This window comes from Leptodactylus fuscus, chromosome 1 (assembly GCF_031893055.1).
Source record: "Leptodactylus fuscus isolate aLepFus1 chromosome 1, aLepFus1.hap2, whole genome shotgun sequence".
Lineage (NCBI taxonomy): Eukaryota > Metazoa > Chordata > Amphibia > Anura > Leptodactylidae > Leptodactylus > Leptodactylus fuscus.
The window spans coordinates 344,607,132-344,631,363 of record NC_134265.1 but is presented as its reverse complement, the minus strand read 5'-3'; the positions used below and the strand labels follow the sequence as shown (position 1 = coordinate 344,631,363).

Below are 24,232 nucleotides of genomic sequence, written 5' to 3'. Positions count from 1 at the left end.
AGTCATTCCTGCTCTGCTAGGGATTCTGGGATTCTCTCCCTAATGTGTATGATTATCCCCTGACCCTGGTCTATAGTCTCTCACTCTGCCAAATTAGTATCCCTGCGCTATGCTGAGGAGGTCCAAAAGACCAAAACAGCACTGTCCATAGCTGGGAATCTGTTCCTTTTGGAATAGAAATACTAATTTGGCAATTAAATCCGCATCATGTTAGTAGGCTTATTAACGGAGTCATGCATGATGTTAAGGAGGCTGCCCTCTAGAGGGCGGCATACAGAGGCACTCCTCTCCTAATTACATCCTGGAGAAAAGATTTGCATATTTTTTTTTTAGTTAACCTGTTGATCATAACAAGTATCGAGCCCTGTACACCAGAATTTTGGCACCATAATGTCACAACGCAGAAGTATACCTCAATCTTACAATTTTTTTTATTTTATTTGAATTTTCAAAATTTGATCATTTGGGTGTACAGAAACCTAGAGAGGATAACCACGACCACTTTGCCACCCACTTTTCAAAATTAGAGTGAAGGGCGGGAAAGACATTGGGGATCGCACTGCTGGGATCATGAAAATTGGGAGTGGAGTGGCTGGTAGGACATTCATTTCAAATAGAGTGCCAGAGATAGATGAGGGCAGTGTTTTGGCTATCTCCATTGAAATGGATGAACCGGAGGGTGCTGTCCGACCAGTTGCGCCATTTAAAACTTGGGTGCAAAATACCCTGGTTCTTGTGATCAGTGGGGGTCCAAACATTGGGACCCCAACCAAACAGCAACTTACACTGCCCCCCTCTCCCCATGGATATGTAAGAGGTAACTTGTTTTTTACATCTCGTGGCTGGACATTCTCTCTGTGAGGAAGATCTATCAATGATTGTACAAGCACAGTAAATTATTGTTCTATAGTCCTAGGGACAGTATATCATATATGGTATAATAGACACAGCACTGGTGTTACCTCATCCAAGAACAGCAGTTCTGTAGGCTAGATTCACATCTGTGCTGGGCTCTCCATCTTTTGGATTCAATAAGGGACCCAAATGATGAAGAGCCCGACTGCTGTTTTAGTGGTTTTACACAGACACCGCATGAACCCCATTGACTATAACATGGTCCGACACATCAAAATATGGGGTCTCCAGCAGAGACTCTGGTGCAGATGTGAACCTAGATGTAAAGGTCTTAATGGAATAACATAGCCTACCATATTGCTTTGCAACCAGGGGCGTAACTTGAGGGGTGCAGAGGGTACAGGTGCATCGGGGCCCAGGAGCCTTAGGGGGCCAATAAGCACTGGAAGATTGCAGCTTCCAGCTGGCCCATAAACCAAGGAGACCCACAGATTACAATAACCACACTAAGGAGGATTAAACACCTTAGCACCCATAACCATCACTATCAAGAATTCTCTGTAGGGATGAGGTAGGGGCCCCGGACAAAAGATTGCACCGGGGCCCGCAAGACATTAGTTACGCTACTGTTTGCAACCATATCTAAACGGATACATTTCACAATGTGACTCTCCTTATGACTATGACATAACATTTTCGTTGAATTTTTCATGGTAAGGGTCCCTATAAAGTCATTCCACATGGACAACTGCAGTGGAAGCCGTGTTCAGCAATTTATTTGGTAAATTACCCGGGGGAGCAGTTACCTTTCTTATGCAGGTTATGTACATCTTGGAAAACTTTGTTCATTACGGAATTGCAGTGACAATTCATGAGCCGTGTTTTGCTGAATCTGTTCGCGCTCTGCCTGACGCGGCACTTGACAGATAACAACGGCACCCAATGGACTCCACTGACTCATAATGGGGTCTATCGGGTTCTGTCGAGGTGTCTGTTGCATTTGTCACATGTGATAGAATCTACAACTGAGGCTCCTACCAGATGTCTAAAAACTAGCAGATCCTATCTATAAGACTTACATTCTCTGCATCTTATACTGCTTTGTGTACATGCATGTATTATTAAGCAGTGGGAGTGAAGACATCTGGAAGGTCTTCTAAATAATACAAGACTTTTATACTCTCAACATCACAAAAAGTTTTCGAACATCCTGGCAATCATCTGTTATCACTGGGAATCCGGCGCCAGCCGCTGCAGGGGAGGGTACTGCACACAAACCATAGCACCTGCTAACCAAGTGTGTAGGTGACTGCAATAAACACACACATACACTCACCATGTAACCGTAGTGTGCGAGAGCTAAGATATATGCAAACACTGAACATATGGTATATATTAACTTACAATACTGCTATATTGACTCCACTTGTAAACCTAAGGCTCTTAGCACACACCATGATCAAACTGTGATAGCCCACCTAACATAACAAGGGAAATCATACAGATGGCATCCCGCTAACCAGCCCCAATTCTGGATTCAACTCATCTACATCCTCTGAACGCAGATGAGTTGAATACAATGGTGAATGGTGAAGCAGGGAGCTGTCTGCTCCCTGCTTCACCATCTGGCTCCTGCCCCTGGCGTCCTGAGAGCATGACATGACATGTTATACTGTGTCTGCTGCTCCCTGAAGCCTCCAGGATCAGAGACAGCAGAGAACAGGAGAATGGGGCAATGCTAGTATTAGTTGGTTTTTTTTTGTCTCCATTTGATCTATTATTCTGTTTATTATTCTATAGACACTTGAAGGGGACTATACATACTAGGGGAATGTATTGTGTGGGGGCAACTGGAGGGGGGCTGTATACTGTGTGGCCAATCTGCGGTAAGCTGTATACTGTGAGGCACCGGGAGGAGGACTATATACTGTGAGGGTAACTCGAGGGCGAGCCGAGACCTCAAATATGTTCTTCGTTACCTTTCTGTTGGGATCAAGATATTGTGAGATGGCATGAGATGACCAGCTTTATATAATAACATGACTGTAGTATTCTGTCACATGCTATCTTATGTGTGGCCACCCGGTGGTTGTGATGTGTATTACAGCTTGTCACGGATTTAATTAACAAATTCAACAAATGCTATTGAGTATGTTTCATGAAAAATTGGAGTCACCAGAAAATAACCTATTCCTTAAATAAAGATTTATGTTGAAATTCATTTTTGATATATATTTTTTTAATTTTTCATGTCATTATCTGTATTTTTAAAAAGCACTATATCCTGCAATTTTCATTCTTCCCACTAAGCCTAATAATAAACGGACACTTGCCAATTCTGTAGGGGTTTTCTTTGCAGCAGTCACCTTATTTACATCACAGGCAAGACCTATAGCACTACAATAGAAGATAACACTTTTATAGGTATTACAATAGAAGATAACAACTTTATAGGTATTACAATAGAAGATAACACCTCTATAGGTATTACAATAGAAGATAACACCTTTATAGGTATTACAATAGAAGATGACACCTTTATAGGTATTACAATAGAAGATAACACCTTTATAGGTATTACAATAGAAGATAACACCTTTATATGTATTACAATAGAAGATAACAGCTTTATAGGTATTACAATAGAAGATAACACCTCTATAGGTATTACAATAGAAGATAACACCTCTATAGGTATTACAATAGAAGATAACACCTTTATAGGCATTACAATAGAAGATAACACCTCTATAGGTATTACAATAGAAGATAACAGTTCTATAACATCACCCATCATTGCATACACTACTGATAATAGATGATGCCACAGCTTGTCAACTCCCCCCTCCTTATCTGTGGACATAGGATGTCTAGAAAACGTTCCCATTGATCTCAATGAGTCGGCTGCGGACAATTATACTCGACGGACATGAGATTGCTGTAAAGCGTATTACTAAATGAGGAGACGCTCGTGCAAGATGGCCGCCTTCATAATCAGGGATAGAAAATTAAATAAAATAAAAAAAATCTAAAATTAGAGAATAAAATCAGAATTTAAAAAAGTGATTGATTTCTGGTTTTAATAATAAATAAGTAAATAAAATAAATTAGTAAATTAAACATTTGCGTTGGATTCCTGTTAAAGCCAGTGGGATCTACAAAAGAATATAACTCAATATGCATCCGATATTTGTAGCCATAGCCATTATGTAACACATAAGAAACTGGAGACGTGGCCAGATGTGATCCATATACAATGTATCAGGCTAGACGCTACAGCGATGCCTCTGGTCTGTGCCAGTCGTTACATTGGCTGCCTATTCATTATAGAATAAAATATAAAGTTATCCCCCTCCCCCACAAGGCTCTCCATAATGCCGCACCTCCATACATTTCCTCCCTCATCTCTGTCTACCGCCCAACCCGTGCTCTCTGCTCACTCAATGACCTAACACTTACATCTTCTATTATCAGAACCTCCCACGCTCGTATACAAGACTTCTCCCGAGCTGCACCACTTCTCTGGAATGCTCTACCCCGGACAATCAGATTAACTCCCAATTTCTACAGTTTCAAACGCAAACTAAAGACGCATCTTATCAGACAGGCCTATCACAATTCCTCATGTAAACCCTTCCATACTATAATTAGAATTCCCAAAATGTAACCCTCCTCTGTCGCCGCTCCCACATTTCCCCACATGATATGATGCCATTTCAGGATAACTTTATAGGTCCAAGCTCCATCCACATGTTACAGGACACGACTAGTGACGGCTCAAAGTTTTATGTTTGTGTAATGACAGTCACCTCTATTACAAAAGTGTCTGACCTCTGTATAAGCAATGCCGCCCCTGCTACCTCTTGTGTCACCCCCTCTACCTCATAGATTGTAAGCTCTTGTGAGCAGGGCCCTCAGTCCCATTGTGTGAAATGACTTTCTTTGTTATGTATCTGTCTGTATTTGAACCCTACAAATTGTACAGCGCTGCGGAATATGTTGGCGCTATATAAATAAAATGTATTATATTATTATTGGTATAGTATACATAGAGAACCTAGTAAAATATGGCTGCACTCTCCCCATTCTATCCTACAAGCTGTATTTCTACACTACCCCTACTCCTATTCTCCCCCCATCACTTGCATGCACGGCGACTAACAAAAGTCATAGAAATGACAGAAATCTCTTTAGATCTTAAAACTAATATTTATGATCATTTCTCTTCCTTTACAGTCATTTTGGATGTTAAAGTTACCTTTGAAATGAAGCAGAAAGTCTTCTTTAATATGTTTAGTTGATATTGATTTTACAAATGGCAGGATTTGCCCTTTATATTGTGAGCATTAAAATGAAAAGTAAGAAATAGATTTTAAAGAGAACACAAAGCAGAACAAAGACAAAGGAACGCAACAAAGTAACGGTATGGAACACCAGTGCCACCTAGTGGTGCGCACATGGAAAGGCTGCACGCTTACAAGGACCTCTGTAACTCAGGTATAATGTGGGAAAGGAGATTTCCAAGACCTTCTTTTAATTTATTGCCTTATGTAACATGAATAGATTCCTAATATCAAACCCAGTTCAGGAACAAGTTCATAGCAAACCTCGCTGTGTAATGGTCAGACCAGGTTTCTGAAGTTCAGCTCCCATTCACTTGAATGGGAGTTAAAGGGTTTATCTAGGCAAAAATTTTATATTTTAACTAGGCCAAAAAAAAATCATACTCACCTTTCCCCATTGCTCTGACCCCTCCCACCGCCGTTTGGTCCTGCCATTCCATTGCTGTTTTTCAATGGAAGTCCTCACTGCACCGAAAAAAGACCGGACTGTACTGAGAGAACACCATTGTACCAGGGACAGGTGAGATGGATTTATTTTTATTTATTTTTTTTATCTCCCCCAACCTGTTTTAAAAATATTTTTCTTGCCCGGACAACCCCTTTAAGCTGCAGTGACTTGGTTCAGCCACTACACAGAGAACAGCGCTGTCTGCTTCCTGCTCCATGCTCTGTGTATCAGAGGCTGAGGCCAAGTGTCAAACATAAATCTGATATCGATGACCTGTCCTTAGGATATCTGTATTCTGCAGGTTAGAAAAATAACCATGTATAGTCTTTTGCATATAGCTTTGTATATTTACGTAGATAGGGCTGTATAAGGCGTTGGTTTTTTTTTTTTGCAGGGTCAGATATACTTTTTATTTAAACCATTTTGGGGAACGTCTCATGTTTTGGTCATTTTTCATTCAATTTTTTTGTGGGAGGCGAAACGACCGTCATTGTAATTGATTGCTGTCCCCGGATTTCGTTCCAGTGGAGGACGATCACAGATAAGATGGTGGTGCCCATGCATTAAGGTTTGATCAAGGCATCAAAAGAGTTAATGCCTGCGATCAGTGAGGGCATTGATCGTGGGCATTGCTGCTGCGGGGAGGTGTGCTTCATCCACCATTACAGGGAATATGGAGACTGGTGGTCTTCATAAATTTCCCCCACAATCCTTAAACTTGAGATCTTGGTTAATCAGTCTGGCAAATCCTTATGTACCTAGGCTGAGATCTCAGCACTGATCAATACAATACGTGCCGGCGGTGCGGAGAACGATGATGAACTGGAGTGATAGCAAGAGGTGCACAGAGGTGAACATCTACATGGATGAACCCTCTGATCGGAAGAATGGCATGTAGTCATCCATTGGATGTCCCATCCCAAGCCTAGGGCACCAAACAGCGTGGGCACAAACCACCAGAAGGGTTGGGCTCCAGCAACAAGTGTTCCAAAGACCTCTCATCACTACTCTCAAAGACTATCATGGTGCACAGCAAGACAGCAATGCAGGTTGGAATGGAGGTCTATCCTTTCCACCGAGTCCCCAGATTTATAGACAAAGATAGGTTTGGCGACCATATAGGCAATGCCATAAAGAGTCCTTCACAAAGAAACATCATATCGGTTGTAACTCTGGGACTATGGTGTGGTATGGCACAACCTACTGCCGTCAAACCCTACAATGTTACATTGATTTGATCATGGAGGCTGTGGTACAGTCATTTCTCCAAAGTGTCCTAGGAAATGTTTTTCAATAGCTTAATGCCAGGCTCGTACTACTGTGAGCGGTCTACTCGACTTAAAGGGGTGGTTGGTCATCAATACTACAGAGATGGAGTGCCATCACTACTGTGCAGGCGTCGGAGGCACTTCTGGTCTGCACACATACCGGCAGAGTCAAAGAAGCAGAAGAGTCATCCCCACAGAAGTGAAGTCTGGACAGGAAGACACGTAAGTATGATGGGGTGGAGGGATGGGCTGAGTTAGTTGAGAAGGGCTCGTAGTAGGTGAGATAGCTAGGGAGATAGGGAGGGGATGTGAGGAAGTGAGACAGGAATGGGGGGAAAATGAGAGGGAGGTAGTGTGAGTCAGCCTACAACTACCATGATGCATTGCATGACCTAAGACAACAGGAAGCTACACCATGTAACAAATGCAGAGAATGCCAGGAGCTCCCAGAGACACCCAGAAATCACTCAAAACACTGCTTAAGGTATTTCGATGCAATTATTAACCCACTAATAGCACTAAGACTTTTATTTTATTTTTTTAAGTAGTTTTGCCCAGAAAACCCCTTTAAATGTGTTATCATGGCCTGCAGAGTCTCCAGATTGGTCTCAGTTGGGCACATCTGGGACATCATTGGTCAGCAATTGCAGAAGGAGCTGTTAGCAGCCAATCTTGATTGTGTGTGCCCAAGGGCATCCAGCATGGGATAGTATTCCTCAGACAACCATTAATAACCTCACCGGTAGCATGCTAAGGTGTGTAAGTGCAGGGTTTCCTGCATGTGGTGCTTATACCTGGCACTTATACTGTATGGATATGAAGAATTTTTGGATATTTTGTTTCCATCTTTTAGAATTCACATTCAACACGTCTATTGATTCTCAGATTTCTGTAGCTCCAAGACTTTTCTTCTTGGTGTTTCGGTATATATGGTATATGGTAATCTTATTTAAAAAAAAAAAAAAAAAAATGACGAATTATTGGGAGATTGTGGGTGAGAGATCGGCATTTTGTCAATATGCAAATGAGCTCATTGGAGTAACAAAGGTGTTGCTACTTACATTTTTGGAGCAACAATGATGCCCTCATCACTCCAAAAATCTCATTTGCATATTAAGAGAAAAAAAAAGGGGGGGGGGGGCTTGGTGATCTCAGCAACAAAAGCAATGATTCCCAAGAGGAAAACAGGTAATTCAGGTGACCCTAACCTATTTATCTGCTGGCTGGGTTGATATACGGGGTTCAGGTGACAGACTCCCAGCTCAGCAGGTCTGTGTGTGGCCGTGTGTCATCCTCAATCGGTCGATTGGATGGTCTAGATTTATTATTTTAGCCAACTGGCACAGCTAAAGCCAGGAAAAGCTTCTTGCATATATGCCAATATGGGAGGGAGGAGAGTGCTTGTTTCCAAATACCCTGCATAACAGTTTAGGAGAGCACCAAAGACTGCACTAACCTTATACAGAGGGCCACCGCAAAAAAAAAAAAAAAAAAAAAAAAATAAATTACGTATGCCTATACAGTGGCAGTATAACATAAGGACAATGTTCCTAACGTATCCCTGACAGATAGAAAGCAGTATGCACAGAATCACAAAGCGATGTCGTGGCTGCAGCACAATGATAGGTAGGGATGTCATTACACTAGATCTCCCCTTTGAGCAAGTCAATGTCTAACTGGACAAGGTATGCAAATCTATTCTCCAGGATGTAATTAGGAGAACAGTGCACTCTGTATGCCGCCCTCTAGAGGACAGCCCCCTTAACATCATGCATGACTCAGTTAATAAGCCTACTAACATGATGCAGAGGTTATGATGCACAGCATACAGAGTGCACTGTTCTCCTAATTACATCCTGGAGAATAGATTTGCATATTTTTTACCCAGAATCCCTAGCGGAGCAGGAATGACTTGTAAGTCTCCGTACTGCCTATGTAGGCACACACTCTCCCTAATGTGTACGATTATCCCCTGACCTTGGTCTATAGTCTTTCACTCTACCAAATTAATATCCCTGCGCTATGCTGAGGAGGTCCAAAAGACTGAAACAGCGCTGTCCATAGCTGAGAATCTGTTCCTTTTAGGATAGAAATACTAATTTGGCAATAAACTCCGCATCATGTCAGTAGGCTTATTAACTGAGTCATGAGTGATGTTAAGGGGGCTACCCTCTAGAGGGCGGCATACAGAGTGCACTGTTCTCCTAATTACATCCTGGAGAATAGATTTGCATATTTTTTTTTACCCAGAATCCCTAGCGGCGTAGGAATGACTTGCAAGTCTCTGTACGCCTATGTAGGCACACACTCTCCCTGATATGTATGATTATCCCTTAACTGGACAAGGTGCAGCTGCTGAATTGTAGTCTGGGGGAGGAGGGTTAGAGGGGGAGGGTACAACAGATGAACTTATATCAGCTTAACCCCTTGAAGCATGCCTGTCCTTTATAGTACAGCTATTAGATAGAGATATAAGTCACAACATACTGTATGTCCTGTTATGACTGACAGTAGAATACCTATACAAAAATAAGGAGACAACAGTCAGTCATGTAACAGGGAAACAGCTAGTAAAGCCATTCAGCAGATTCTCAGGGGGCTTAGTACACAACACTGACCAACCCTAGCATTACACGGATTGCTGCCCATGTAAGGTGGCACTACCTAGCTGGATGCAGCTTCCCCTTGGCATAGTCAGCTGTATGTTGGGTGCTGCAGAGAGCAGGGCCGGGGGTGATCAGCCGATCATTCTAGGGACCACAGACTGGAAGAGGTCGTCTCTGACGGAACAATCCCCTAAAGCCATGCTGCCCACAGTTAGGTAGGAAGTTGCTGACAGGTTAAATGAAATGCCCCCAACACCCTCCTGAATAACATGAGCCTAGAATACATACAAATGTGACATTTTACACCGTACTATTTTGGCTTTTAATTGACCACAGTGACATGATGTCCAGAAAATTGTCAGAAATCCATAATGTGCCTTTAATACAAATAGGTTAGACAAAAATAAAGTTGTAACCGCGCTTAAAAGGAGAACAGGACAGGAACAGTGATGGGGTGAGCAGTTTACAGATCACTCAGACTGGGGAGTCCGCTCTTACGGGTGAGCTGGAACAAGCTGAGTATTCCCTTTTTCGGTGGTCACTTGCATAAGACTGCCAGACTTGGGCCTGTTATTCCCAGTGGTCCAGTTAAAAAAAGTCCTAGAAGAATAAAAAACAAAAATTACTAAAGGAGTCATACATAGGAGACATTTACTTAGAAAGGAGCGGTTGTAAATGTATATATATGATGAATATAAGAAACTGTAATATCTCAGCAGGGGAAGGCACTTCTATCTCTTTGTATCAGCAAATCTCCTGCCTGCTAAACTGCTCCGATCTGTCTTCACTGTAATAGAAGTCTATAGAGTGGAGGAGGGTAGAAGGACAGAGATAGAGGGAAAGAATGGTCATTCATTTCTATAGCCCCATACACCGCCATGTACTCTTAAGCTAGTCTTACACGGCCGTAATGTAAGGCCGCAATCGAGGGTTTTCAATTGTGGACACATTATATTCAATGCGGCCTCTTACACCACCGTGGTGTGGCCGGGCCGCAACCGTGGTCCGCAATTTATAGAACATGTCCATAATGGCCGTGAATTGCGACACTGCATGGACTCACCCATAGAGTGCAGCAGGACACGGACATCTGCAGAGTCTATGTTGCCGATCAGCAACTTGCAGACCGTACATTCAATACAGTCATGTAAGACCAGCCTTAATGTTCCGTGTATGGGGCCATGAGCAAAACTCAAGACATGTCCTATTCCTGTCCATTTTGTGGCCCTTTCTCACTGACCTTAATGAATGGGGCTGTGGAGGCATGCAGATATCCCCCATGTGCACGTCACCTTAGGGTGGAAAATGGATTCTGTGTGTGAACATACCACGCTGCAGGCCAAGACGGAGTGCCGATGCAATGCACCGGTATCCCGCTCCAGATGAATGGGCCTAATCGGGAGGGAGTCTCGCGCCGCAGATGAGTCAAGGGAAGAAGGGGCATGTCACTTTTTTCTGCTACTAGCTAGTGGAACAAAAAAAAGCGAGCGGCCTCCACTGAAGTCAATCAGAGCAGTTTTTGGCCATGAATTTTGAGGCGGATTCAGCTTCAAAATCTGCTGCCAAAAAACTCCATGTGAACTAGCCCTTAGTATTACCTCAAAATACCCCTTAGCAGAAGGTAAAATTTTCATTATTATAATGAACTGAATCCATTTACTACTATTAATATTTGGAGACACCACATTATAGTGAATGGCGACTGTTATTATGCCAAGACAAGGACACTTGCCCTGTTCTGTGCAGCAGATTAGCTCTGTAGGATGAAACTGACAGACAGACAATATACCATCTTGGGTATAAAAGTGAAGTGTCAGCCTTTGCTTATGATAAAGTAGATCTGTAATACTTTACCAGAAAGTATCTACATGAAGTTAGATTCACACTGCGCCTGGTCTAGGTTCAGGGATTTGGTCCCTGAATTCGCTTTAGTGTACAAACCTGGCAGACCCCATTCTTGTCTATAGGGTCCGCAGGTAGCCGTTTTTTTCTCTACTGCAAAGGATCAGGAGACCTTCTTTCCATCTGATTGATGGGTATGTCACATCATTTGATACAGAATATCCTGATGGTGTTTTTCACATTTGTCTATTTTTAATGCAATTTTCATAATCACAGCAAAACTCCAGATCTGCGTTACACCCTTTATGTGATATACAGAGTCAGGAGGAAGCGCCATAATAACACCCTAGCACGTGGCAGACATGGTGGACTCACTCAGCGATAAAGTCTAATGATGTCCAGGATGAAAAGTCGGCGTCAGGCATGGAGGCTCTGTTCGCTGGTGTATCCAAGGTAACACTGCCATGGAAGAGATAAGGATTATTAAAAACACACAGTCTACATCTGACAAGGGGGCTGTAATGTTAACCCTTCTTGGACATACCTTGAAGAAGACAAACTATCGTACACAAGTCTATTGCAGAACCCAAGTAAAGTTCAGAGGTTTCTGGCTCTTTATATCATTGTTATTTCTTTATTATATTACATTCACATTTGCATTTTTTATTTCCGTTCTTGTCCATCAGATGATCAGAACAGGGAAAAGAAAAAGGCAAAAATGGACCCTGAAACTGATGGGTATGATTGGAGCCTGAGGGTTACCCATTAATTGGTTAGTTGGGGGTCAATTGATCGGTAACCCTGAAATTGATGGCAATTTTTATGGGGCAAGACAATGTGTAAGTAAGGGCACATCATAGCATACTACGCTTACAGAATGTCCAGGAGGATTCCAAAACCAACGAGCAACCGCCCAAGAAAGATGGCAAATCTCCCAGGTGCCAACAGAACCCTTCCTAAGCTTCTAATACTGGTGTATTCAGGCCTGGTCCACTAAGGGAGCATTATGCTATGTGTGGGGGCCACTATGGGAGCATTATGCTATGTGTGGGGGCCACTATGGGAGCATTATCCTATGTGGGGTGGGGGGGGGGGGGGTCACTAAGAAAGCACTATACTGTGTGTAGGCCATTGAAGGAGCATTAAGCTGTAGATGGCCACCAAATGAGTATTAAATCTTGTGGGGCCACCAAAAGGACATACCGTATTTTTTGGACTATAAGATGCACTTTTTTTCCCCCAAATTTGGGGGGAAAAGAAGGGTGCGTCTTATAGTCTGAATGTGGCGCCTGGCATCCGCTGTAATAGAGAGGCGGGAGCCGGCAAGTGATAGACGCCATTACAGGTGCCGGGGCCTGCGACATCGCTGTGCTCCTCTGTCCTGCATGAAGCCAGCAGCGGGAGGAGTGATGCTATTCCGCTCCTCCGTCCCCCCGCCGCTGGCTTCATGCAGGGCAGGGATGTCTCAGGCCCCGGCGTCTATCCCTCGCCGGCATCCGCCTCTCTAGTACAGCGGATGCCAGGTCAGTATCAGCGGCCCCTTCTCCCCCGGGGCCGGTCCCCACCGGCCCCGTACCTGTGAAGTTGCAGGCCGGCTCCTGCGCGGCGGTATCGCAGGAGCCGACCTGTTCGGGTGACAGCCGGGAGCCTAATGAGGCTCCTAGGCCTGTCACTGCTATATATTAGTATTGCGGCTGGGTCTATGACCAGCCGTAATACTAATACACAGAATGTCCCATAGACTGCAATACAGTTGTATTGCCGTCTATGGGACTTGCAATCAAGTGACCGCAGGTTCAAGTCCCGGGGGGGGGAATAAAATAGTTTAAAAAAAAAAAAAGCTTTAATATATAATAAAAATATGAAATAAATAAAAGTTATAAATCACCTCCTGTCCCTAGAATATATATATCTAAAAGTAGAAAATCATATATAATAAACCACCGGGTTTTTTTTTTTTTCAATAAAAGGTGATCTAAGCAATAGATATTCCCCAAAATGATATAACTAAAAAGTACTTCTGGACCCGCAAAAAAAACACTATGCATCCCCGTACAGCTGCAGGGTCACCTGTCAATGTGGCCTTGCAGCTGTTGCAAAACTACAACTCCCATATATTAAATATTTTACCAGTTTTTGCTTTTTTTTTTCCCTATTTTCCTCCTCTAAAACCTGGGTGCGTCTTATAGTCCGAAAAATACGGTAGATGCAATTTAGAATTTTTCTTTTGGTCATTCCCTTCATTTTGTTAATTGCCCAAAATAAAACTATTAAAACTTACTATGCAGCATTTTCCCCACACCTGCCTAAAACTTTTGCCCAGAATGGTCTAACCATAATGGATCCTTTAAATGTACAATCAGGTTTGCCATCTTCAGAGCTGCTTTGTCTGTATTGTCGCCTGATCGATATACTTGAGTCTGGCAGACAATGTATATGTGGAGAGTCTCCTCGCTGTTTGCTACAAGTAATCAGGAACATAATGAATCCGACATTCACAGAAAATCAATACCAGACAGCCAGTGACTTACGGCAGGATGGCTACAGCCGCAGAATTCGCTGGCAGTCCGCTCTTCTCCCCACCAAGGCTCTGGCACAGCTGATGTACTGCTGCTTTGGCCATTCCATAGCCAATCATTCCTAGAATAGACAACAATGCAAGTAACAATTATCTTTCCAGATAAGACTCCGGTATAAAATATACCGCCCCGTACAGTATAATATAACTGGACTCCACTGTTTTGTTAGGACGCTGTCTGGGCTCTGGGCTTAGTGGGTGCTCTCTATGAAGTAAGCCATTTCTCCCCTCCCCCACACCCAGCCTGACATATTAGGGTCCACCTGAATTCACAAGACGAAAGCAGTTTAAATCAGGTGACCCTAACCTGCGTTTTCCACTTGTAAATGGGGGCCTGGGTTGCCAAGATATTGCGGTTTTTATTAATATGCAGATTAGATGTTTGGAGCCATTATGGTGTTGCCACTTATTTGTTCCGTGCTCCCTCCAAAGACCTCATTTGCCAATCGATAAAAACAGCGATATCCAGCTCCCCTTCCCCTTTGTGAATCGGTGTCAATATGGAAAGGAGTTCTAATAGAGCCACAAGTGCATTGTCGTTGCTCCAAAGAGGTAAGTGGCGAAAAACACCAAAGGGGAAAACACTGACTGTGTCTGAGTGAAGTGACCCCAACCTATCTGTTGGGCTAGGCTGATCTGTTGGGTTCTAGTGACAGACTCCCTTTAAAGAGAACGTTTCGTCACCTCTTCCAAGGCCAGTTCTTTTCGTCATTGAATAAACACTGCTCCACAGTTCAAATTTTTTCTCTAGCCTCCACCATTCCTGAGCAATCAATTCCATTAGTTTTGGTGCCTGGTATGATATTTAGGCTCTGTAATGTCAAGAGGGTGGTGTCAGGAGAAGACAAGGGGTGTGATTCTGAGCTCTGACACGGTCTGCCTTTGACTGGAGCTCTGAATCACACCCCCTTTTGTGCTACTGCCTGACCACCTAACAGTTTAGAGTCCAATTACCATATCAGGCACCAAAACCAACTGCACTTTGTTGCTCAGTAATGGTGGGGACTAAAGGGAGAGGGAAAAAAAAAAAAAAAAAGTCCAACTGTACTGGAATCAGTGGAAGGTATATATTTCATTGAGGAGATCCAGCTAGTTGAGTTGTGGCATCTTACAGGCAATGCTCCATGGGAAAAGGGTATGTTGAAAAAGAATTAACTCCCTTAGAAATTGACGACAGCAACACATCTCGAAAAGGTTTGGACAGGGTGCTAATAACAAGCTGCATGGCTCCACTCCATTTCAGTTTATAGAAACCATGGATGCCGTGTTTTGCAAAGAATTTCACATTTTGATACATCTAACCACAGAACAATTTTCCATTTTGCCTAGACTGCGACATTTCTGGATGGTGTTGACGTATGGCTTCATCTTTGCAGGATACAGCTTTAACTTGCATTTGTGGATTCACAGACAATGATTCTAGATGTGTTCCCAAGTCCATGCAGTGATTTGCATTACCGATTCATATCGGTTTTTCCCAATTCTCTGAATGATATTAGGATATTATGTTCGGTGGGATTTTCAAAGTTCTTTTTTTCTCAAATGGTTTCACAATTTTTAGACAGTTTTTCTGAGATTGTTGAACCCCCTGCTAAATGTTTTTCATTAGTATCAGTTACTTTTCAAAGGTCTGTTAACTCTGATACATTGCTGCCATCAATTTAATTTTTATTTTCAAATGAAATGGAGAAATGTCTAATGGTCACCTTCTGATATGGGTTTTATATGCTATTGTGTAGCTTTCACCGTCTCATATGTGTTCTATGTTCTGTTATGTAGCTTTCACCCTCTTACATATGATCTATTGTCTGATTTAGCTTTCACCCTCTGACATATGATCTATGTTCTGTGGTGTGTCTTTCACCCTCTGATGTATGATCTATGTTCTGTGGTGTAGCTTTCACTCTCTGATGTATGACCTATGTTCTGTTATGTAGCTTTCACCCTCTGACATATGATCTATGTTCAACTGTAAATAAAATATGGTTATATCAGATTTCTGGATCATTGCATTCTTTACATTTTACACAGGTCCCAACTTTAAGGAATTGGGTTGTACTATACCCTACACGCTGCTAAACATAACATGTTCGCGTTATGGGACAGGCCCCATGTGGTGCATTAGAGTTTGTATTTTTTTGTGTGATTTAATCACTATGAAGAAGACAGTTTTCCCTCTGTGGTGCCTTCCTGCAATTTGGTAGCCGCCAACTCTGCGGAGGACATTTCCCAATCCATCTGTAAATCACATTGTCTGCTCCAAAATGAAATGCACATGAGCCACGGACACATCACAGACATTCCAGAGGACACGGGCCCTGTATATAGTTACTAGGGTGGAGGAACAAGTCGTTATTATTTACATTACAAACAGATGCACTTATCGTCGTGACGGTATTCAGTTGACTTCCACCATGCCAAATTTTCTAACTAGGTCCCCACAAGTTTATCAAGCAGGAGATCAAAGACTTAGAAAGCACAGAAGGTTTCATTATGACAAGAGCAAAGGGTAAACCTATCAGGAGGCAAAGGTCTATACCCAGACAAGGACACAGTCACTATGTACAAACGTAGACATACAGTAAAAAAAAGAGTAGTTAAAAAGGAGATCTACAGAAAGACATAGACATGCAGAGGAGTATTCAGTATATATTTTCTATCTCATGAACCCTCTATCATTACCTGGAGTGGGGGACTGAGCAGCGTTCGCACCGGATAACGTGAGCAGGCCGCCTTCTTTCAGATGTTTTGTAGCTAGGTGGCTGGAAATGGTGGACGTCCACACGCTCTGTTTCCACATGAGATCGCAGTTCTTATAAAAAGCTGAAACCAAGAAGACAGAACACTAGGTGATGTCCAAGATGTCTACACTTACTGGTGTCATCAAATATAAAGGCTACCATGACTAATCCTGAACATTGGAAAATAACCATAAATACCAAACATTGGAGACTGTTCTAATATATTAAAGGGGGTTGTCCCATGAAAGGCATCCTATCTATACTGCTAGTTTATGTGGATTTAAGCCTTTTCCTAAATACATTGCTTTATCAAAACTGCTTTGTTTGGCCGCTATCTTAATTTATTCACTTCATTGTTGACACTGCGTTTCTATGGCCACTGGGCTTATCTGCTCATTTCCCAAGTGATGTAGCTGCCTGCTCTCAGGGGGGGAGGGAGGGGCTGACAAGCAACGGAGCTCCTCAGATAGGGGAGGGGGGAGGTGAGAGCTCCAGGATTACTGTGCTGTCTATCTTCATAAGTTGATAAGGGCTGAGAAAGAGTCCATTACCTCTGTATGGTATGCAAGCTGACTCAATTCCAGCTCTGATACATCACTTTCCACATCAGCTTTATACTGTGGTAATGCATTTACAACCAATCCCTCATTACTGACTGAAAACAGATAGCAGATAGCAAAGCAAGTGAAACTCCGCCCACCAATGTGCTGAGAAATCCAGGAAGTGAAGAGAGCACAGAGCCTGGAGGCTGCAGAACAAGAGTTATGGGAATACCCCTTTAATATATGGCATTTTTAAAAGCCACCCTATCCCAGAGTATAGAGACTGACTATTAAAGAGACTGTGAAATTGTCCCAACACCATCATATAAGAAATTCCACCTGCACGGATTTCAGTTTGGTTGACAACAGTCTCACCTCGGTCTGGTGACCTTCCAGAGCTCAGAGGTTGATGACCACTTTCTTTTGTTTGCATACACACTTAGCTTCATGTACTGTGACCACAGTGTGTAGCGGAAAGGTGAACATTCATGCACTGTCATACTCTAAAGTGGTCTCAATTTCATATAGACTGTGGGAAAAAGGATCTGAATACCATATGGAGCTTTTGGCATGGATGGAGTCAAGGGCCACATCTAAGTCCCGCAGTAGCCTCTACTGGTATAGACAAAGATTACCAGTTACTGTACACTTCAGGGACCTAATTAGTGGGGTATAAACCATGGAGGAACCTGGTAGCAAGTGCTCAGTTCTACTGCAGTGCCTCTACAGGGGAAATAAAGCATTACACAATTTTAATTTAAAGGGGTTGTCTAGAAAGATGAATTTTACTTACTAAGGTTTTTTTTTATTTTTTTTCAAGCTAGACCTGGGGGTTTCAGGTGAAACCCCCAGGTGAAACTACAACTCCCAACATGCTCTATTCACTTGCAAGGCAGGTCCAAGAACAGCAGAGCAAGTGTGCATGCTGGGAGTTGTAGTTTTACATTACAACAGCTGGAGAGCTGCAGGTCGCCTATACCCCTGCTCTAGCGGATTGGATACGTTACTGAACAATGGCCCCCGCCAGCACGTCAGAAAATCACTAGCCAAGGATTCTCATAACTTTGTCTTTGGCAGGACGGGGATCGATAGAGCAAATGCAGATAAACAGCAATATCTCTTATCATGTCCTCTTTACAAATGATTAACCACTGGAAACACAGATCTATAAAGCACCGAGCAGATACAAAGGGGCAGAATAATATTCATTCAATAATACAGGGCTCATTTGTAGTCATTGATCCGCTCATATCGATCCATGTACACATATAATAATAAATTAATACTACTCTATCACCCTGGAAGAATATCATACACATGACATACACGGAGCGACGCTGCGAGCAGGAGACCTCATTGCTTTTTTCACCCCCTTCTGCAAAATTCACAAAATTTTTTTTAAGTCTCCAAAGAGGTTTTGTGGTTTTGAAGACCGTAATATAATATAACAAACAGTTTACAGATGGATCTTATGAAGACAATTATTGTAAATGGGTGCCAGACACACACATGGTTAAAACCGCTGACTCACGGTGAAGGGGAGATTTTTTAGGCTACGTCTTCTCAGTGGATATAAGTGTTATTGTGTCTTTGATGTCATACAGGACAAGGAAGGAGCCAGATGTAGAACGGTACATCCTGAACATGAAGGAAGACGCGTTATGTTATCCTGCAATATTGCAATTTGGAGCTGCTTTTTGCTGCAGGACAAAGCCCTGACTGATCGGATAAGAAGCCATTATCAGTAGGGGAGACACTGCTATAGTAACATGTGCAACTTGTCACTACAATACTGTGCCCTAGGCAGCATCAACGACGTTACATGACTAATCTGGCCATACAAATTAGATAGCGGTCAGCATTATGCCACCACTCCCCACCCCCGCAGGTTCAACTCAACCAAGTGGACTGAACTATGAATGAATTCAAACTGGAGAAGGGGAGCAAGTTGGTGCCTGATACCGCTGGTGATTATTTATTGCAACAAGAACAAAGATTGGGGCATGCTAAAATGCAACTGATAGATCCTACTCTCCAACATCTGCCAATAGGGGGCAGTTGGGAGGCCCACCACGGGAGAGATGGTTGTCTGGTCAGTGGGTTTAGGGCAACCGTATCTGCTGAACTCTGTTGTGCTAGAGCAAATTAGACATAAGATTAAACAGGTGTTATATTAGCTTACAATAGAAGTCTATGGAGAGGAAAAGTGGAGGAATGAAAGTGAGACCAGAGTCATTTTAACATATTGCTGAGCTAAGTGAAAAAGTTTCATAAGTGCCCACCACCACCACCAAGACCACCACAAATTATTGTGTCACCCCCTCTACCTCTGATTGTAAGCTCTTGCGAGCAGGGCCCTCAGTCCCATTGTGTGAAGTGACTATTTCCTTGTAATGTATCTTTGTGTCTGTATTTGAACCCTACAAATTGTACAGCGCTGCGGAATATGTTGGCGCCATATAAATAAAATGTCATCATCATCATCATCATCATCATCATCATCATCATCATCATCATCATCATCATCATCGTTCTAAGGTCCAGCGTTTGGTGTGGATTGTCTGCATAGTGAAATTTTAGAAGGGCTGGAGCTCCATTCTTACTATACAGAATTCCAAATTCTGCAGGGGGCCACACGGTGGCTCAGTGGTTAGCACTGCAGCCTTGCAGCACTGGGTCCTGGTGTTCAAATCCCGTCAAGGGCAAAAAAAACATCTGCAAGGAGTATGTTCTCCCCGTGTTTGCATGGAACACACACACTTCTGACAACTAGCAGCCAGTCTTTACTACATAAAGTGTATTGATTAATTTTCATTCAGAACATATTGACTTAGAAATGAGAAGTTCCCCGCACCCCTAGCCTCATACTTACATTTTGCTTTTGCAGACCCTCCGGCCCAGCCTCCAGCTACACATAGGATTGCATCCACTTTCTGTCCACCAAGAAGCTGCTCCACTGCGGACGTGACCTGATGCATGGAAAAAAAAAATAGGTCACTTTATCGAAAAGTAAAAGTTGTTTTTCAAGATTTAAAATTGACCCAAAGCCAAGAACTATTAAAAACAGCAAAGCACATTGACCACCTCCACCCTCCCAGCTGTCAACCATTAGCCTCAGTGTTATAAGCCACAAGTCCACTGAGGCCGTGACACGGGGTATTTGGGCAAGTTATCGCTGTAGCCAAGTAAACAGAGCTGGATGGAAAGAATCAGAACGGCAGTGCAGGACACGGTATAGGATTAAATTGGGGAGTGTACAAGGTTTCCTTTTTACAATTCTTGACTTTAGACTCTTTCATTCTCTTGGACAACCCCTTTAAATAATAAACTAATTTCTTGTGAAACATTCAGAGACACAGCCCGAGATTCCTGAGACTGCTGAACGTTCCTACAATCTTCCTCGCCTGCATAGATTTGGAGGATTACCACGAGAAATCCTGCGATGCCGCTCCTCTATCTAATTGAAAAGCATCTCTCATCTCTTAGACACGTCACATGTATGTCTCATGTATTGTCGCCGGATACGCAGAGATCTCCTACTGACAGATATCACACGCCACTAGGCTGAGCACAGAATCGATTTGCCGATTTTGTGTAAACAACATTTAAAGGGGATGTCTATGTTTATTAACCCTTTCTAAAACTAATGTTGACACTGCACTTCGCTCCAGAAGACTCCTGACAAGCCCATGTCTCTATTTGGTGTTAAAGGGAGGGGTCCCAAATAAATGGATTTCCCCTTGTATGAAGTTTATATTCCGTAACAGGATATATGGAAAGGGGCTAGAGTATAGAGGATGTGTGTGATGTTTAGATCCTTAACCACAAAATAGGGGATAACATGCATATCGTTGGGGCTTGGACCAATCAGCCATCAAAACAGAAGAGTTTTGTCCCCCATTGCAAATGGAGCAATGGTTGGGCAGTGGCCACATTTGACAGGAGAAAAAAAATGTATGCTTATTCCAATTGTTAGGGGGTCACAATGACACACACACACACACACACACACACACACACACACACACACACACACACACACACACACACACACACACACACACACACACACACACACACACACACACACACACACACACACACACACACACACACACACACACACACACACACACACACACACACACACACCTTCCTTTCCTCAACAATCTGCAACTGTGGACAGGGGATAACCACTAACTGCTAGGGTCTTCAGTGGCCAGGAGAATGGTGCACCACATGTTCCTGTTTGTTCACATATATGGAGCAGTGCGACAGATCAGCCTACACTCCATTCACTTTTATGGGACTGCCAGGTAATACCATTATGGCAGTGCCATAGAGGTGAACAGAGCAGTGATCCCCCCTACTCCATTCACCTGCAGCACTCAGGGGAACTTGTGGGGTCCCAGGGTTCAGACATACATAACCTGTCCTACAAATAGTAGATAAATCTCATTAAAGGGAAAGCCCAAATTGCTACATACTCATTTGTTAGAGATATTCGGATGGTAGAGGTTTTAACCCCTAAACAGTAATGTCTGTAGTCACTGACTACATTTACACGAATTTTTCATGAACATAAAACCCTTGGTCTTAAGGGAGAATCACAATAAGACTAGGACTATGCTGGGGCTTTAGCTGCACAACATCAAGTCACTGAACTAAAATGTATTTTATAGTCTGTGATGATTTTTGGGTCACAGTTTGCCTTCTATGATGGAACGTTGTGATCTTCATGTGGAGTGTCCAAAGCTGTCTGGTAGCCCTCACCTTATACAGGAGGCTACAAGGAAAGATTCTTAGAATAATCTCTCGATATAAATGTAATGCTCTGTGCAGGGAAACCAGCATCCCCTATTCTTTCTGGCCTCTCTATGACCTGTGTGTAATATACTGATAAGATCACAATACTGGGGACCAGATCTCATCTGCCACACATATGGTAAATGTAGAGTATAGAGGCGGGGAAGATGCGCGCCCGCACTAGACTACATATAGGCTCAGAACCATAGACATACAAGTAACAGTTATCAGATTTTCTCCTGTTACATTTCCAGGGATTAGATTTCATCTTTGCATGAAAAGAGTGAAGTGCAGACGTTCTTCTTTATGACCCTTATACTACAATAGAGTAGTGCTCAGTAACCTGGGGCAGTGCAGACATGGATGGCAGAGGCCGCCGCTGACTCACCTCTTCCGACTGCTCCGTGAAGGAATCGGACAGCTTGACAACAACGTTGGCATTTGCAGCTGCATTTTCTGATATGTCTATGGACGCCACCCACTGCGAGAAAAAAAAAGGATAGAGGATAGTCTGAGAAAGTATGTGCTATAGATTATAAACCATACATTATATGTACACAGATTTAGTTTGTCAGGAGTGACTGACAGGGGCCTCTTTGACCTATGTACTGCGCTGTGGTATATGCTGGTACTATATAGTCAATGGGAAATTGGAATAAAATGTACTAGGGCTGTACAGGCCATTCCAAAGCACTGAAACTCTGTCACTCTGGTGCACCCACGTTTTGCCAGTAAAGTGCACTGGAGCTCTGCCCTTGTGGCACAACAGAGCTTTGCAAATCAAGTGCACTCATAAGTCACATAGCTCATAAATCAAAGTGCACTGGAGCTCTGCCATTCTGGTGCAACAAACTTTACTAGTCAAATGTACTGAAGCGCTACCCTTCTGATGCACCAGAGCACTGCTAGTCAAGGGCAGCACAGCATTGCCAATAAAGTGCACTACAATTCTGTCATTTCATGATACTCCATATTCTACCATTCTGGTGCTCCCAAGCTCTGCCAGTCAAGTGCACCACAACTGTACCCTTCTGAGAGCTCCACCAGTGATGTGCACCAGAGTTCTGCCCTTCTGCTGCACCCAAGCACTGCCAGTTGCACCAGAGTTCAGCATCATGATACCAGTATGAGGTCTTTGGTATTTACACAGGACTGGAAGTAACCTACAGCAAGTTATTACCTTATTGCAATGCTTAAGAAAATGTTTACAAACAAACTCAGCTCTGCTACATCTTCGCTTTTCCTCTGCCTATACTTCTTAAGACTTTACCACACTCACACCTCATGTCTACAGTTATAAATCCTCTACCTGCTTCCACCTGTTGGATCTGCACAGAGGACACTGCAGCATGTGACCTGTATACAGTGACACCGGACTGTTTACTACAACCACACAGCAGTAAGATACAGGTCACTCACCCAGTTCTTGGAGCTGAAGTAGTCCACACACTTGGAGCCCAGCGCTCCTCTGCCTCCGTACACCAGCACTCTGTGAGCCTCACTAGCAGCAGCCATCTATACAGTGCGCAGAGGAAAGCAGCGCAGCAGCAGCTCCTGTCATACAAATAGCAGGCACTGGCTCCGCCCCCTGTGATGTCATCACTCCCCTTGTCACACGCCTAGGCTAATGCTAGGATGACCTCGGAGTGACGTAGCAGGCTGTGATTGGACGCTCTGGCTTGTAGAGTGGTCACATGACCTGCCCTGTTCCACTTGTACTGCACAGTATATCCAGTGTGGGCATTTAACCCCTGCTTGACTATAAAAATATATAAAAATATATAAAATATATATAAAATATATAAAAATTCTTCCCATAGTTCCTTGCAAAGTGGAGTGCTAAAGGCTTAACAAGTCTCCACACACCTATATGGTGGTCTCTTCTTAAGGAGTGACAATATCCCCCGAACCCTGTCTAAGCCTCTCACCTCTACCAGGTTATAGTCCTCTCTACATCGGGCTGATGAGATCCAACCAGATCGAAACAGCTGTCCTCGATTGAGAGACTATACCTGGTATTAATCCCAGCGTCATTGCTAAACAAAGGCCTCTTGGAAGGTCGGGCATGAGGCTAAAGGGAGCAGCCATTATTGGGTTATTTCACTGGAATCCTGTCTTAAGACAGGCTTGCACATTCCAGTGAGCGCCCTCTATTGGTTTGCAACAATGAGGCAGCAACTGTCTTCCTAATTACATCATGGAA

The 24,232-nt window shown here is 43.2% G+C and overlaps 1 protein-coding gene across 1 annotated transcript; it reads right to left on the bottom strand.

Annotated features, from left to right (window-relative positions):
- Positions 1-9,818: 9,818 nt before the first annotated feature.
- QDPR (quinoid dihydropteridine reductase) lies at positions 9,819-23,611 on the bottom strand. Its single transcript, XM_075261624.1, has 7 exons — positions 23,449-23,611; positions 22,418-22,510; positions 20,096-20,192; positions 16,623-16,763; positions 13,894-14,002; positions 11,738-11,821; positions 9,819-10,120 (listed from the first exon to the last, which is right to left on the bottom strand). Exons 1-7 carry the CDS (start codon positions 23,542-23,544, stop codon positions 10,015-10,017), a joined length of 726 nt encoding a protein of 241 aa, XP_075117725.1. The 5' UTR covers positions 23,545-23,611; the 3' UTR covers positions 9,819-10,014.
- Positions 23,612-24,232: the final 621 nt, after the last annotated feature.